Source organism: Myxocyprinus asiaticus, chromosome 38 (assembly GCF_019703515.2).
Source record: "Myxocyprinus asiaticus isolate MX2 ecotype Aquarium Trade chromosome 38, UBuf_Myxa_2, whole genome shotgun sequence".
NCBI classification, from domain to species: Eukaryota; Metazoa; Chordata; class Actinopteri; order Cypriniformes; family Catostomidae; genus Myxocyprinus; species Myxocyprinus asiaticus.
In genome coordinates this window covers 10,411,810-10,425,634 of record NC_059381.1, presented here as the reverse complement: position 1 = coordinate 10,425,634, position 13,825 = coordinate 10,411,810, and the positions used below count along the sequence as shown (strand labels likewise).

Here is a 13,825-nt window from a genome sequence, read left to right as displayed (position 1 = left end):
CATTTAATAAATGAAAGAAAGAAAAATACATTATGCATTATTTTATGAAACATATTTTATTTTGTTATTTGTACGTAGAATATGTTCTCTCATCTGAGAGAACAAACATCCACGTCAGCGTCACTGCGTCACGACCTTATCCTCCACGCTGCTTCAAGCCTCCTCTCTCTAATCTCTCTACTCTGTTAACAGGGTTTGCTATACTCCTCCTCTTTCCCACCTTCCCAACCGCAATCTCTGTCATCTATCTTTAGCACTGTACCACACGAACAGCGGCTTAACATCGCCTGTTTCAGACAGGCAAACACTTATCTTGGGTTGACTCTCTCTCTCTCTCATCTTTATTCGGGCCGGTTTGTCTCACTCAATTCGTCCTAAACAAATGGGGGAATGACACCCCGAAGCTTTTATCTGTTGGTCTGGACTTGAGAAGCACAGTGAAGTATGTTGTTTTCTTCGAGCCGGATCGCAAGGCGAGCCCGGGTCTCTCTCCTCCTGCCCGGGGTCTTGATCTGCGTAATCCTCGCTGCGTCCAGTGCGAGTATGCCAGGTAAAAGTGTTTATCTGACATATGGTAGTAACAGCATTTTATTGAAGCTTCTGTGAGCTCAATATATGCTACTTTTCCATCTGGAATCATATATATATATATATATATATATATATATATATATATATATATATATATATAATGCATAATATTTGGTGTGAAAACATTTAAAGTGATTGAAAAGGATTTTTTTCCAAAGACGAAGGTGAATTTAAACAGAAGTTCTAAGTTTATAGTTATAAATTGCTTTAGTTTTGACTGGTGTTTTGTCTTGTATTACTCTTTTGTGGTCTTGGATATGTTCATTTTTGGCAATTAGAAGCAACAGGATGTAGGCTGAGTCTATGTAAACCCTAATCCAGTGGCACAAGTGGAGGAGGAACAAACAAGGAGAAATAGAAAAAGGAATGGTGTTTCCTTGTTATGATTTTCCCTACTTATCCAGTGATCCTTACTCTCTTATTTAAGAGCTGTTAAACCAATATATGCTTTGTTTTGGGGTCATACATTTCCCATTTACATCTCTTTATCCATCAAATGAAGAGTTATTATCCGGGGCTCTGGGCTAAAATGCCTCTGAAAGTGACTAGATGTTTATAACGTGGGTGTTTTAAGCCTAATTGTTGGTTTAGAATTCAAACTATATTTTGTTCAGTTATGTATTTTACCTAATTTTACAGCATGGTTTGTTTGTATATGTTTTTATTTTTTTTGGCCAGCATTAACTTGCATTGTGAGGACCTTCAGAGCTGAGATATTCTTTTCTTTTGTATTATTATTATTCTCCCCTTTTTCTCCCCAATTTGGAATGCCCAATTCCCAATGCACTCTAAGTCCTTGTGGTGGCGTAGTGACTCGCCTCAATCCAGGTGGCGGAGGATGAATCTCAGTTGCCTCCGTATCTGAGACAGTCATTCCGCTCCTGTTATCACGTGGCTTGTTGAGCGCGTTACCGCGGAGACGTAGTGCATGTGGAAGCTCACGCTATTCTCCGCGGCATCCACGCACAACTCACCACGCGCCCCACCGAGAGCGAGAACCACATTATAGCGGCCATGAAGAGATTAACCCAACGTGACTCTACCCACCCTAGCAACCGGGCCAATTGTTTGCTTAGGAAACCTGACTGTCACTCAGCACGCCCTGGATTCAAACTTGCGACTCCAGGGGTGGTAATCAGTGTCTTTACTTGCTGAGCTACCTAGGCCCCATATGTCTGTATATGTTTTAAAAAATAGGCCCTTGTGAAGTTGCAAAATGCCCCTGAAAATCAATTACAGGGCTCAAAATATTGAGAAAAAAAAAATTCTTACACTGATCCAAAGCCAATAACAAATGTTATAACATAAACAATTCATCCTAAGGAGACTGCAATACAAGTTGCCATATGATCTCATTTGTTGGAAATATTGACGGAAGTCCGTATGCGTTTTTCTCACTTTGTTCTAGGGTTTTTGTGTCAGTCTTTGATATATGCCACTGTATTACGAGTTTCATTGTTGGCTTTGTGAGCTATGGACTGTGGGATGTAAGTGCTGAAAACATAGATTATCTATCTGAGCTTCTCTCTCAGACTCCTGTGGGAATTACTACAGATGGACTCTGGCACATCGCAATCTCTCGTTATAGCTTTCTACTTGACTTACAAATGCATGCTCAGCATTCCTAACTTTATATATTTGTATATTTTTATACAGCAGCTGTCATCAAACAAGAACGATTAAGAAGAAAACGAATAGTTTTGTACAGAACTGCATTTTTCATCAGAATTCATACAGCAAAGTCAGAAATTAACCAGAGCTAAATGTCAGGCACAAATGCCTGACGTTTCTAATCCTGTAGTCAATTTCATTGTTTTTTATTTGATTTAACATTTGATATATTTCATTATGTTCTATTCTTGACCTATCTAGTTATGGGTTTTCGTGCCTGTAGCTGTCAGATATCTTTAATCATTGTCTGAACAGGCAAGTGTTGTTGAACGTGTCGCTAATATTAGGCTAGGTGATTTTCAGTGAGGAAAATCACAGCTTTAACAATAATGAATGTGAAGAAACTCCAAAACTTGAAACAGTGATTATATCAAAATTTACTGTGACTGTAGACGGTAGAGAGCTGTATCAAACATAGGGAATGGCCAATTGTATCAAATAGATTCTAGCTGAAATATTCTGGGTTCATTACAAGTTAAGCTCAATCGACAGCATTTGTGGCATCATGTTGATTACCACAAAAAATAATTTCGACCTGTCCATCCTTTTCTTTAAAAAAAAAGCAAAAATCAAATTTATCATGAGGCACTTAGAATGGAAGTGAATGGGGCCAAATTTTGGAGGGTTTAAAGGCAGAAATGTGAAGCTTATAATTTTATAAAAGCACTTACATTAATTCTTCTGTTATAACTCGTGAATTATTTGAGCTGTATAGTTGTTTAAATTGTCATTTTTACAGGCATTTGAAAGGTTTTAGGGTTTTTCGTCATGGCAACAATGTTGTAAAATTGACATGATGTCACCGTCATTGTAATTTGCGTGTAAAGTGTTGAGGCTCATGCGAGTCTCATTGACAAGCTTAAGTCTGAATGTGCTAGAGGAATCATACATTGGTCTCTGATCATCAACTGACCATTTGCAGCCAAATAGCAGTTTATTTTACCTCTTACAATTGGATAGCCCTAACTACTTCTATGCTTACCATCAGTGATAATAAATGGTAATATAAGTCATTGAACTTCTGTATTTAATTTGAACTGAATTAGAATGAAGTTGATTGAAGAAAGTCAAGTTTACTTAAAAAAGACAACTTTAATGTTACATTTGTTTAAACAACTTTCCCTCTTAAATTGAAACAACTTAAAATTTTAAGGCAGCACAAACACTTTGTTAAAACAACAATATTTTTTACACTGTTGAGTTTTTTTTTTTTAAAGTGTTTATACATTGCATAAGCCCATATTACTAGTATTTTGATAAGGTCAATTAAAAAGAAGACCTGTCCATCCAACCACAAATAACATATGCGCTGTTTCTGGACATAAAAGTTCAGATTTGGGAGCAAGCTTAATCTTTCCTTACTGACATCAGTGGTGGAAAGAGTACAGATTTTTTACTTAAGTAAAAGTACTGCTACTGAAGAAATAATTCACTTGAGTACAAGTAGAAATACTGAGAAATAGTGTGACTCAAGTAAGAGTAAATGAGTAGTTTGCTGAAAAACTACTCAAGTAATTAGGTTACAAGTTACTTTATGAAAATTATATTATATAAAGTATATACGCTTCCATTTTTAGAACACAGACATTTTTGTTCTTGAAAGAAATTGATGTATTAAATTGATCAAAAATACTGTCAAAATCATTGATTGCAAATTATTATTACAGTTTGAAATAAAGGTTTTAAGTGATATTTATTCAATTTTTTTCTTTAACTGTGATGGCAAACATATACTGTGTCACCTATTCCTTAAAAAGCATTCTAAAGTGCTAATTTGGTACTCAAGACAATTTTCTTATTATTAGAACAAATGAAAATGGTTGCGCTACCATGCGGAAATCACAATACAGTGGGTTTTTTCCCCATTTGCTGAGGTATTGAGTTCTTACAAGTTGCTTTGCACTTGCAAGTCAAAATTTGGTTTTAAAAATAGGCAAAAAGAAACACATTTCTCCTAAATTCTGAAGTCTATTGTTTTAGAGAGATTAAGGCTTTTCCATGCATTACTGTTTTGAAAAAATAATCTCTAACCAGGATAGAGGGGGAAGTGGACGCCCAGATGCACAACAAAAAGACAAATAAATCACAGTCTCTAGTTTGAGAAACAGACTCCTCACAGGTCCAAAACTAGCAGTTTTTAAATGCCAAAGACCTGCATTGCTGCAAGAGTATTCTTGGACAAGCAGAACATTTAAAAATACAACATTTATTTCAATGAAATAGCAATTTGTAACATTCTAAATGTCTCTAAACCGTCTCTAAACTACATAATGTGCATTGTGACTGAAACACATTGCTATTTCAGGATTATTCTCAGTCACGTATGTCCAAGTATTTTGGCTAAGTTAACATACTGTACAAAAATAATATAATGCAATATCATAGTGGAGGAAATGTATCTTCTATGATATTGCAGCAATTCCAGATATGGAATGAGATTATTAAGCAAAATGTTATCAACTCCTACATGCCAGCTGAATAAAATAAGGCAAAAATAAACATTTCACACAGCGTTTAGTGAGAGATATGATTGATTCAAACACTAAAAGTGGTTGTTCTGTATATGTATTATTGTATTACAGTTGTGATAATAACATTATGATTATTTAACATATTGAGATATTATTAAGTAAATTGTAGCATTTGGTTACATTATGTTTTGTGATTTCTCATACCTTCTTTATATAACAGCCATCCCTTGTGCACTTTTGGCCTCTAGCGGATGAGGCTTTTCAGACAGATAAACAGCAGCACAGGGAAGTACAGTACAGCACCGTGAGCGAGAGTGTCACCCGCTAGGACAGTTTATTTTTAACGAAGGGCGAACAGTTATGGAATTTAACGTGGGAGTACAATAACGAACTGATGCGGATTGATAGAAGCGGATGGCAGGAAAAAAAAATGTTCATTGAAATTTAAAAGAAGATCGCAATGTATGTAATTGTAACTATATCAGATATTATTAATAAAACACGGGAACTCGTTGCATGGGCATTATTTGCCTCCATATTTAGAATTTCGGGGATATTTTCGAGTCCCCGTTAATTTCCGACACTATTGGCATTGTATCTTTCTAAGGTATTTAAAAAGTTTGTTTTAGACATATAGTAGCAAGTAATCAAGATGTCCCCACATACAGTTGCAATCAAAATTATTCAACCCCCCTGACCAGCAATACATTCTGATGATGTGAATTAAAACACATCAACTTAAACCTCAGTAAACAGTCAAAGTAAGTTTTTAATACACATTTGAGTGATTTTGAGAACAAAGAGTTCAGTTTACCCAAATTTTAAAATAAAAAATAAATAATTCTCTCCACAAATGTCATGCCAAAAATATTCAACCCCCAAAGTCAATCATTTGTGGAGCATCCTTTATCCTTAATAACAGCAAATAAATGTTTCAGGTGAGTGTTCTCAGGCTTCGGACACCTCTCTATTAGAATGTTTACACATTTCTCATGAGCAAAAGCTTCCAGCTCATTGACATTCTTTGGTTTCTGTGTGAAATCCCAGCAAAGGTTTGCAATGGGATTTTAATGATGGACTGAAAGGGCCATTTAATGACAGATTTTGGACAACTTGGATGTAACCTTGGTGTTATTGTCTTGCTGGAAAGTCCAGTGATCACCAAGCTTCAATTTACACACTGCCAAAATGGCCTGATACCTGAAAGAATCCATGGTGTCAGTCACATAGTCAGGATAGCCGTTTCCTGCAGCTGCAAAACACCCCCATAACACACCTCCATGCTTGACTGTGGGGATGGTGTCGTTCTTGTTATCACCTTGTCATCTTACTCCAGACGTACTGCTGACCCATGGGTCTAAAACTCATTTTCAGTTTAGTGTCATACGTCTATAAAACCTTCCAGGACTCCACAGGTCTTTCCTAATTACTTCTTGAATATTCAGTCAACTGGAGTCAACATTTCCCTTGGTGAAGTTTTGCTTTCTTCCACACCCCAAGAAGGTTGCTGTTGTACCATATTTAAAAAATGTATGAATGGTGCTGCCAACTTTGTCTATTGGAAATTGAAGTGCCTTGGAAATGTACTTTTAGCCATGACCTTTCTTGTGTAATGAAATACTCTCCTCTTTTGAGACAGCTTATATTTAATTGCATTTTTTGCTTAGAAATACATTTTTGCTTGCAACGCTAAACTTAAATTTTAAAACTTATATAAGTGCCATTGCAAATTGATGACTTAATTTTGTTTTAAAACAATTACTTGTGTAGCCTTACATATTTAAGAAACAGCTACATGCAATAGGGGTTGAATAATTATGACATGGCTGTATTTAAAAAAAATCCTGCTATTTACAAATATTAGGTTATATATTCACACAATGACTTTGAATGTGTCACTCAACTGATATAGATGTAAAGTTTACAAATTCTGGGTCATCAGAAAAGCTTACCTTTGTAAATCCTTACTGTCTTGGGGGGGTTGAATAATTTCGATTGCAACTGTATATGTCAAACTACATTGTTTTAATGTTTGACACAGTTAAAACATTGCCTACCTTAAAAACAAGTGAAGTTTGATCAGTGGTTAAACGTGTTCAGACGGTTCCCTCGTACCTGAATGAATGGCTCCTTTCCAGAATAAAATGAAATCTGCAGAAAATCACAGTATTACAGTTCTTGTATAGTGAAGAGAAGACACTGGTGGCAGTTTATGTAAGCTGCTGTGCTCATGATGTTGTGCCCTGCGGGCTTCCATCGTGCCGCGCACAGTGTGTTTTAGTTAAAAATGTCTTCATCCCAAAACTTCAGAAATATTATATATATGAAAAATAACTGTAGCGAAGTTGAATACTTCATTTTTAATCAACTTAAGTAAAAGTACTATTATTTATTTATTTATATTTAAAGTAGAAAAATTTGAAAAAGTACAAGAGTAGTTGTAATTCATTACTTTCCACCTCTGACTGACATGGTGCCCTAAAGTGTACTTGACATGCCCTAAGGCTGACTGGAAGTAGGGATTGTGTCCCACTCTTTGTTTTTCTCTCTTTCGCTCTCTCTTATCTCATCTTCCAGTGGTGTTTGCATGCGTTTATGCATGTTTTCCATTGTAAAGTGGATTGTTTGTTGTTCCCTATCGTGTAACCTCTGAAAAGAGCTTCCACTTTCAGTTTGAACTCCCCTCAGGTGGTTGATTATCTGATCGCCAGAGTAGATTTATATTTCACTGAGAAAGAAAGACCTGTGTTTAGAGCTGCTAGCAATGCAGCAATTTCACAGATGGTGCTCAAAGCCTGTCTTAATAATCAAGCCTGTTTATGCACAGAAGAACAAAACAACTAGTTTTTTACATTTGTTTTTTTTTTTGTTATTAACAATTTTTATTGATTCCATTCAACAAATTAAATAAATATCACAGAAAATGCGGAATCAAATTATGTACAATTAAACCCTTCCCCCCGAACACCCCAACCCAACACAAACACATAAATATTTATAAAAAAAAAAAAAAAAAAAAACACAAAACAAGCACACACACACATAAATAAAATAAATAAAAAGCATATTTTCAAAAAACAATCAAATTGCACACACATATTTAAAACTAGAGGTCCCTCTCCACTACCCCTCCCCGAAAGCCTTCCAAAAAGGCCTAATATCTGCCCCATTTCCTATCAAATAACTCCAGATTTCCCAGCCTTCTGTACATCCCTTCCTCAAAGGCCGCCACCCTCCCCGTCTCCGAGCACCACTCATGAAATGAGGGCACTCCAACCGACCTCCAACCCCTTAAAATAACCTGTCTGGCGATCATGACGCTCGTTAGGACCCAACTCTTTATGTGCCGATTCTCAACGTTGATGACCACCCCATCACCCAAAATACAGAGTCTGGGGCAAAGTGAAAGCCGAGTGTCCAATACATCACATATAAGACTCTGAACATTCAACCAGAACTCCTGGATCTCAACACACCCCCAAAAGACATGAGTTATGTCTCCAACCTCTGATTGACATCGCCAGCAGGTGGGTGTGTCTTTAAGACCAAGCCTATACAATCTGGAGGGGGTCCAATAAAATCAATGTAAAATCTTAAATTGCATAAGGCGAACCCTTGCATCTCTAGATGCAGACATGACATTTATTAGGATCCTACCCCACACCCCCTCCTCCAATGTCAATAATTTTTTGAGAGAATTCAAAGTTCCGTCCCCCAGACTCTGAATTAGCAGGGAGTAATACACTGATGCCTCATGACCCTTCCCAAAAGCAGCAATCACCACTCCCAGAGTATCTGCCGCACTGGGGGGGTGCGGGTGCGTGCCACTCCCAAAAACAGTGCAGAGTAGGTGGCGCAGCTGTAAATACTTATAAAACTGAGATCTGGGAATGCCAAAATGTTGAACAAAACAAAATCTTGGGTAGGCCTATGTAACTTATTGAAATTTAACATGGGACGCTTACCATTCTAAATGAAGGACTTCGCTATCAAATTGCTTGAAATAAGAGAAGGGGACATCTACAGGGAGAGACTGTAGCAGGTAGTTGAATTTTGGAATACAATTCATTTTAATAACATTTACCTTCCAAATCATCGATAAGTGTAATGAAGCCCACCTGTCCACATCATTCTAAAATTTTTTTATTAAGGGATCAAAATTAACTCTGACTAAATCAGACAAATTTTCTGGGAATAAAATTCCCAAATACTTAATTCCCGGTTTGGGCCACTGGAAGGCACCCGGCTGGAAGGCCGTTACTGGACAGTACGCTGTCAAAGCCAATGCTTCGAATTTAGACCAATTGACTTTGTATCCTGAGAACTTGGAAAAGGAGTTAATAATTCTGTGGAGGCAAGGCAAAGATCTAGTAGGGTCGGAGACGAATAATAAAATATCATCTGCGTAAAGCAGAAGCTTATGTACCACACCTCCCGCAATCACCCCTGGAAAATCATCCTCCTTTCTTATCGCGGCTGCTAATGGTTCCAGGGCAAGACAGAACAATAATGGGGAAAGAGGGCAACCCTGCTGGGTGCCCCTATCCAGAGGAAAATAATCTGAAATTAACACGTTTGTTTGTACCGCTGCTACAGGGTGTCTAAAAAATAACTTAATCCAACCAATAAATGTACTCCCGATCCCATACATTTCCAAAATCTTAAAAAGATAATCCCATTCTACCATATCAAACGCCTTTTCGGTGTCAAGTGTGATGGCAGCGACCGGAGATTGATCATTCGCTACTGACCACATAATATTGATGAGACGCCTAATATTATCAGAAGAGCTACGGCCTTGAATAAACCCCACCTGATCTATATGTATAAGTGATGTCATAACTTTACTTAATCGATTAGCCAGAATTTTTGACAACATTTTTACATTTAACTGGATCAGGGAAATTGGGCAGTAACTTTTACACTCGCTTGGAGCTTTGTCCTTTTTAAGAATCAGACTGATCCGGGCTTGTGTCATGGTTGGAGGAAGCTTTCCATTCTTTAATGATTCCATATAAACTTCTAACAAAAGTGGAGCCGGTTCTGTAGCATAAGATTTGAAAAACTCAGAGGAAAAGCCGTCAGGCCCCGGAGCCTTGCCTGTAGGCAAGGCCTTAATTACCTCATCAAGCTCCTCCAAGGTTATCTCAGAATCAAGATAATTTTTTTGCTCAGTCGTAAGTTTAGGAAGATCTAATGGTTCCACAAAGTTCCTAATATCTTCATCAGTAGATGAAGATGTGGAACTATAGAGATCAAAGTAGAATTCTTTAAAAGCATTATTAATATCAATGGCCGAGGTAAATATTTCACCACCCGCAGATTTCACTGAGGGAATGGTAGAAAAAGACACTCTCTGCTTAATATATCTAGCCAAAAGTTTTCCTGCTTTGTCCCCCGACTCAAAGTATGACTGTCTTGGCCTGAATAACCAAAACTCCACTTTCCACGACAAAATAGTATTATATCTATATTTCAATCGGGTCAATTCTCTGAGGCCATCAGATGACATTCGGCGCTTCAACTCGGCACTTTTAATATTTCCTTCCAACTCCAATTTCTTGTGCTTTGGATTTTTTGGTGAATGAGGCATACTGTATGATCCGACCCCTAAGAACCCCCTTAAGTGCCTCCCAAGCCATGCCCACAGAGGATACTGAGGACCAGTTGGTCTCCATATAAACATTGATTTCAGTCTTTAACATTTGTTGGAAATCAGGATTTTGCAAAAGGGACACATTAAGGTGCCAACTATATGATTTCTTTTTCTCTGTATATGGCAACACCTCTAAACTCACCAGGGCGTGATCTGAGACTAAGATATTTCCAATTGAGCAATCAACAACAGATGAAATGAGGGATTTGGATATATATATAAAAAAATCTTATGGACTGATGAAAAAAATTTATAGTCCCTACCAGATGGGTTCAAAAGTCTCCAAATATCTGTAAGACCAAGATTTTTACACATCCTGTGAAGCATCAATGTTGCTCTAGGGGGTTTATACACATTTGCTTCACTATGATCAATGACTGAGTCCATCAAAAGATTAAAGTCTCCTCCCAATATTATATCATGAGGGGTGCCAGCGGTTTGCAGCATCCCTTCAAGATCTATAAAAAAGCCCAGATCATTAGCGTTAGGTGTGTAAATATTAGCCAAAATCAACCTTTGCCCTTGAATTTCAGCTAAAACAATAATGACTCTCCCTAATTTATCTTTAGTCTGTTTGAGACATTTGAATTGTAAATGTTTATTAATCAATATAATGACTCCCTTGCTTTTACTTGAGCCAGCACTAAACAAAAACATGTCCACCCCATATCTTCCCAAATTTTTCAGCTTCCTGCGGGAGAGATGTGTTTCTTGAAGAAACACTATATCATATTTCTTATGTTTAAGAAAAGTAATAACCTTCCTTCTTTTTATGGGGTGCCCCAATCCATTCACATTCCATGTGGAGAGAGATAGAACACTCATATTAACATTTGACATTTTGATATAGTAGAAAAAATAAATTGTGTGTCAAAAACAAAATTATACAGACCACATTCCCCTTAGTGAAACAATCAAACCCCGAACTTCCCCCCGAACAAAACGAACAGAAAAAAAAAACGTGCGCATTAACCCCACGCATGAAAGCGCCAACCGACGACTCAAAACTCAAACTCAAAAGGTTCATGAACGCTCACGAGCCCCCACGACAGCTTTGCCATCGGATTGCTCAATTTTGCCTCACAAGTTTGTGAGGCAAAATTACATAACAGAAAATACTTTGTAAAATAAACCCCAGCCAATAGGAAGAATGAACACAAAGAACGTGTAGATTCATTCACAGAACTGTCTCAAAGGTGTGATCTTCCACAAAACAAATTCCAGCTGATATAAAACCGTTCAGATTCCTCGGACAGACAAACGAATGTTTAGTGAGCCGGCTGTTATGAGTTCAGCGGATGACGTAATCATTCCAATGTCCCGTAAAAATACTCAACAAAACAAACTCCAGCCAGCAGGAGGAATAAGCACGAAGAACGAACAGATTAATCCACAGCTGTTCCAAAGGAGTGTTATTCAATAGAGCAAGCTCCAGCCTCTAGGCGGAACCAATACAAAAAGAAACAAAACCGGCATCCCGGTCTCCGGATGGTCGAGTCAATTCACTCGGAGGCCGCATAAAGTATATACCATGACTTACACAATCCATCAACTTTATAAAAGACATCCTTTGTGTGAGCATGTAGATATTTTGCGGTCATCCGTAGTGTCCACTGTCAAACTTGCATTGAAGTTCCCGGCCAAAGTAATCTTTCGTCAATGCAAACGTTTCTTTAAGGAAAAGTGTTATTCACAAAACAAACTCCAGCCGCCCGGCAGAGCCAACACAAAAAGAAAAAAGAAACCAAAATGATGCCCAGCTTCCTCAAAAGCCAGAGTAAGTACAGCGAGTCGACCCACTCACATGAGAAACACCCAATGGTTTACTCACACATTGATTCCTGATTGGGACATGTAAATACTTTGCGACCGTCCTTCGTTTCTATTCTCAGTTTGGCCGGAAACATCAGAGCAAAAGTGATCTTTCACTGATGTAAGAGTTTCTTACATTCCTTAAACCGATCGCGTTTCTCTCTTGTCGAACTCGCAAAGTCCGGGAGCAAGAAAATATTATAGTTCTTCCAAGAAAGCTTCCCTTTGCTCCTCGCCTAGCACAACACAAGTTCTTTATCGGATGATCTCAGAAATCTGGCCAGGATTGATCGGGACCTATCTCCCTCAGCAAATCTGTGAGCTGGGACTCTGTGAGCTCCCTCGATTTCCAGTTTATGGCCTGTTATGTCGAGCAGACTTGGGAAAAGCTCGTCTAGGAATTTCACCATATCTCTGCCCTCCTCATGCTCAGGAATTCCAACAATTCGAACGTTATTCCTGCGGCTTCTATTCTCAAGATCTTCAAGCTTTTCAAGGAGATGTTCCAAATCAACTTTGGTCGCGGGCGGATTAGCGGTTAATTCCCTCTCCGAAGACTCCAGACAATCGATTCGTCTCTCAACATCAGTCACTCTTGTAACTAACTCAGATAATTTTATTTCCATCGCCATAATCGATCGACGTATTACAGGGAGATCCTCCAAGTCAGCAAGAACCTTCGTCAACATCACCGACATGTTGGACATCTGACGCTGGATCACTTCTCCCACCCCGCCATCCAAATCGAGTCCTGTCGGAGCTTTCATCCTGAACACGTAAGTGTCTTTTAATGTCTCCAGAGCCCGAGGATTTTTACTTCTTTGCCATGTTTTGCCTCAAAGAGCAAATGTGTAACTGGGTGTATCAAATTTCACCAGATTATAACATGAAAATAATAAAAAATTTAGCAAAGTGCACAGAGCTCGTCGCTCACACGTCTGCTTCTTGCATGGCGTCACGTGACCAATGTTTTTAACGTTTTGTGAGGAAAATGTCAGTGGTGATTTCCCATGCAAAAGTTGCCGCCACGATGCTAAGGTGTTGTGGGTGTTGCAAGGAGCTTACTGCCCCAGTCAAATCAAAAGAGCCCACCTCTAATTTCCTATAAATTTCTTGTCCCTTGATGTGGCCTGGGCTGCTCTTTTAATTGAAGTCTTTGGGATGTTTTTACCCGATTTATCGTCTGGCAGGCAAAAATCGTAAGTCAAATCGTTTCTAGCAAAAGTTATAACACACCTTCTCAACAAGCCACATGATTTTAGGTATTATTCATATCCATAGCACAAACGGTGTGGAATGAGTTGCACACTGAAGTTCAATACTTAGGGTTAGGGGTTTGTTCGAATTACTCAAATTATCAGGGTTTTGTTGGAATTATTGGCTGCCGAGAGCACAAAATCATCTTAAATTCAACAATTTAGAAAACAAAAACTCAAACTATAAAACTATAAAAGTCAGTTCTCTTTCGATTACAGTTCATTCACATTGCATCAGCTGATGCAATGGGAAATTCCTTCTCCAACAACCTATTGAAGCCCTTGTGTCATAACGCCAATCTGCTGTTTGGCAATGGTGTTTGAACCCCACCCACCCAGGCACTGTCAATAAGCCTATATAAGCGAGT

General features: G+C 38.2%; 1 protein-coding gene across 1 annotated transcript in view; it reads left to right on the top strand.

Annotated features, from left to right (window-relative positions):
- The first annotated feature begins 208 nt into the window (after positions 1-208).
- The window catches only part of LOC127429107 (neural proliferation differentiation and control protein 1-like), a 49,187-nt gene continuing 35,570 nt past the window's right edge, over positions 209-13,825 (top strand). The window contains exon 1 of the mRNA XM_051677912.1: positions 209-550. Coding sequence (XP_051533872.1) covers positions 445-550 — 106 coding nt within the window. The 5' untranslated portion in view covers positions 209-444. The remainder of the gene's footprint in view (positions 551-13,825) is intronic.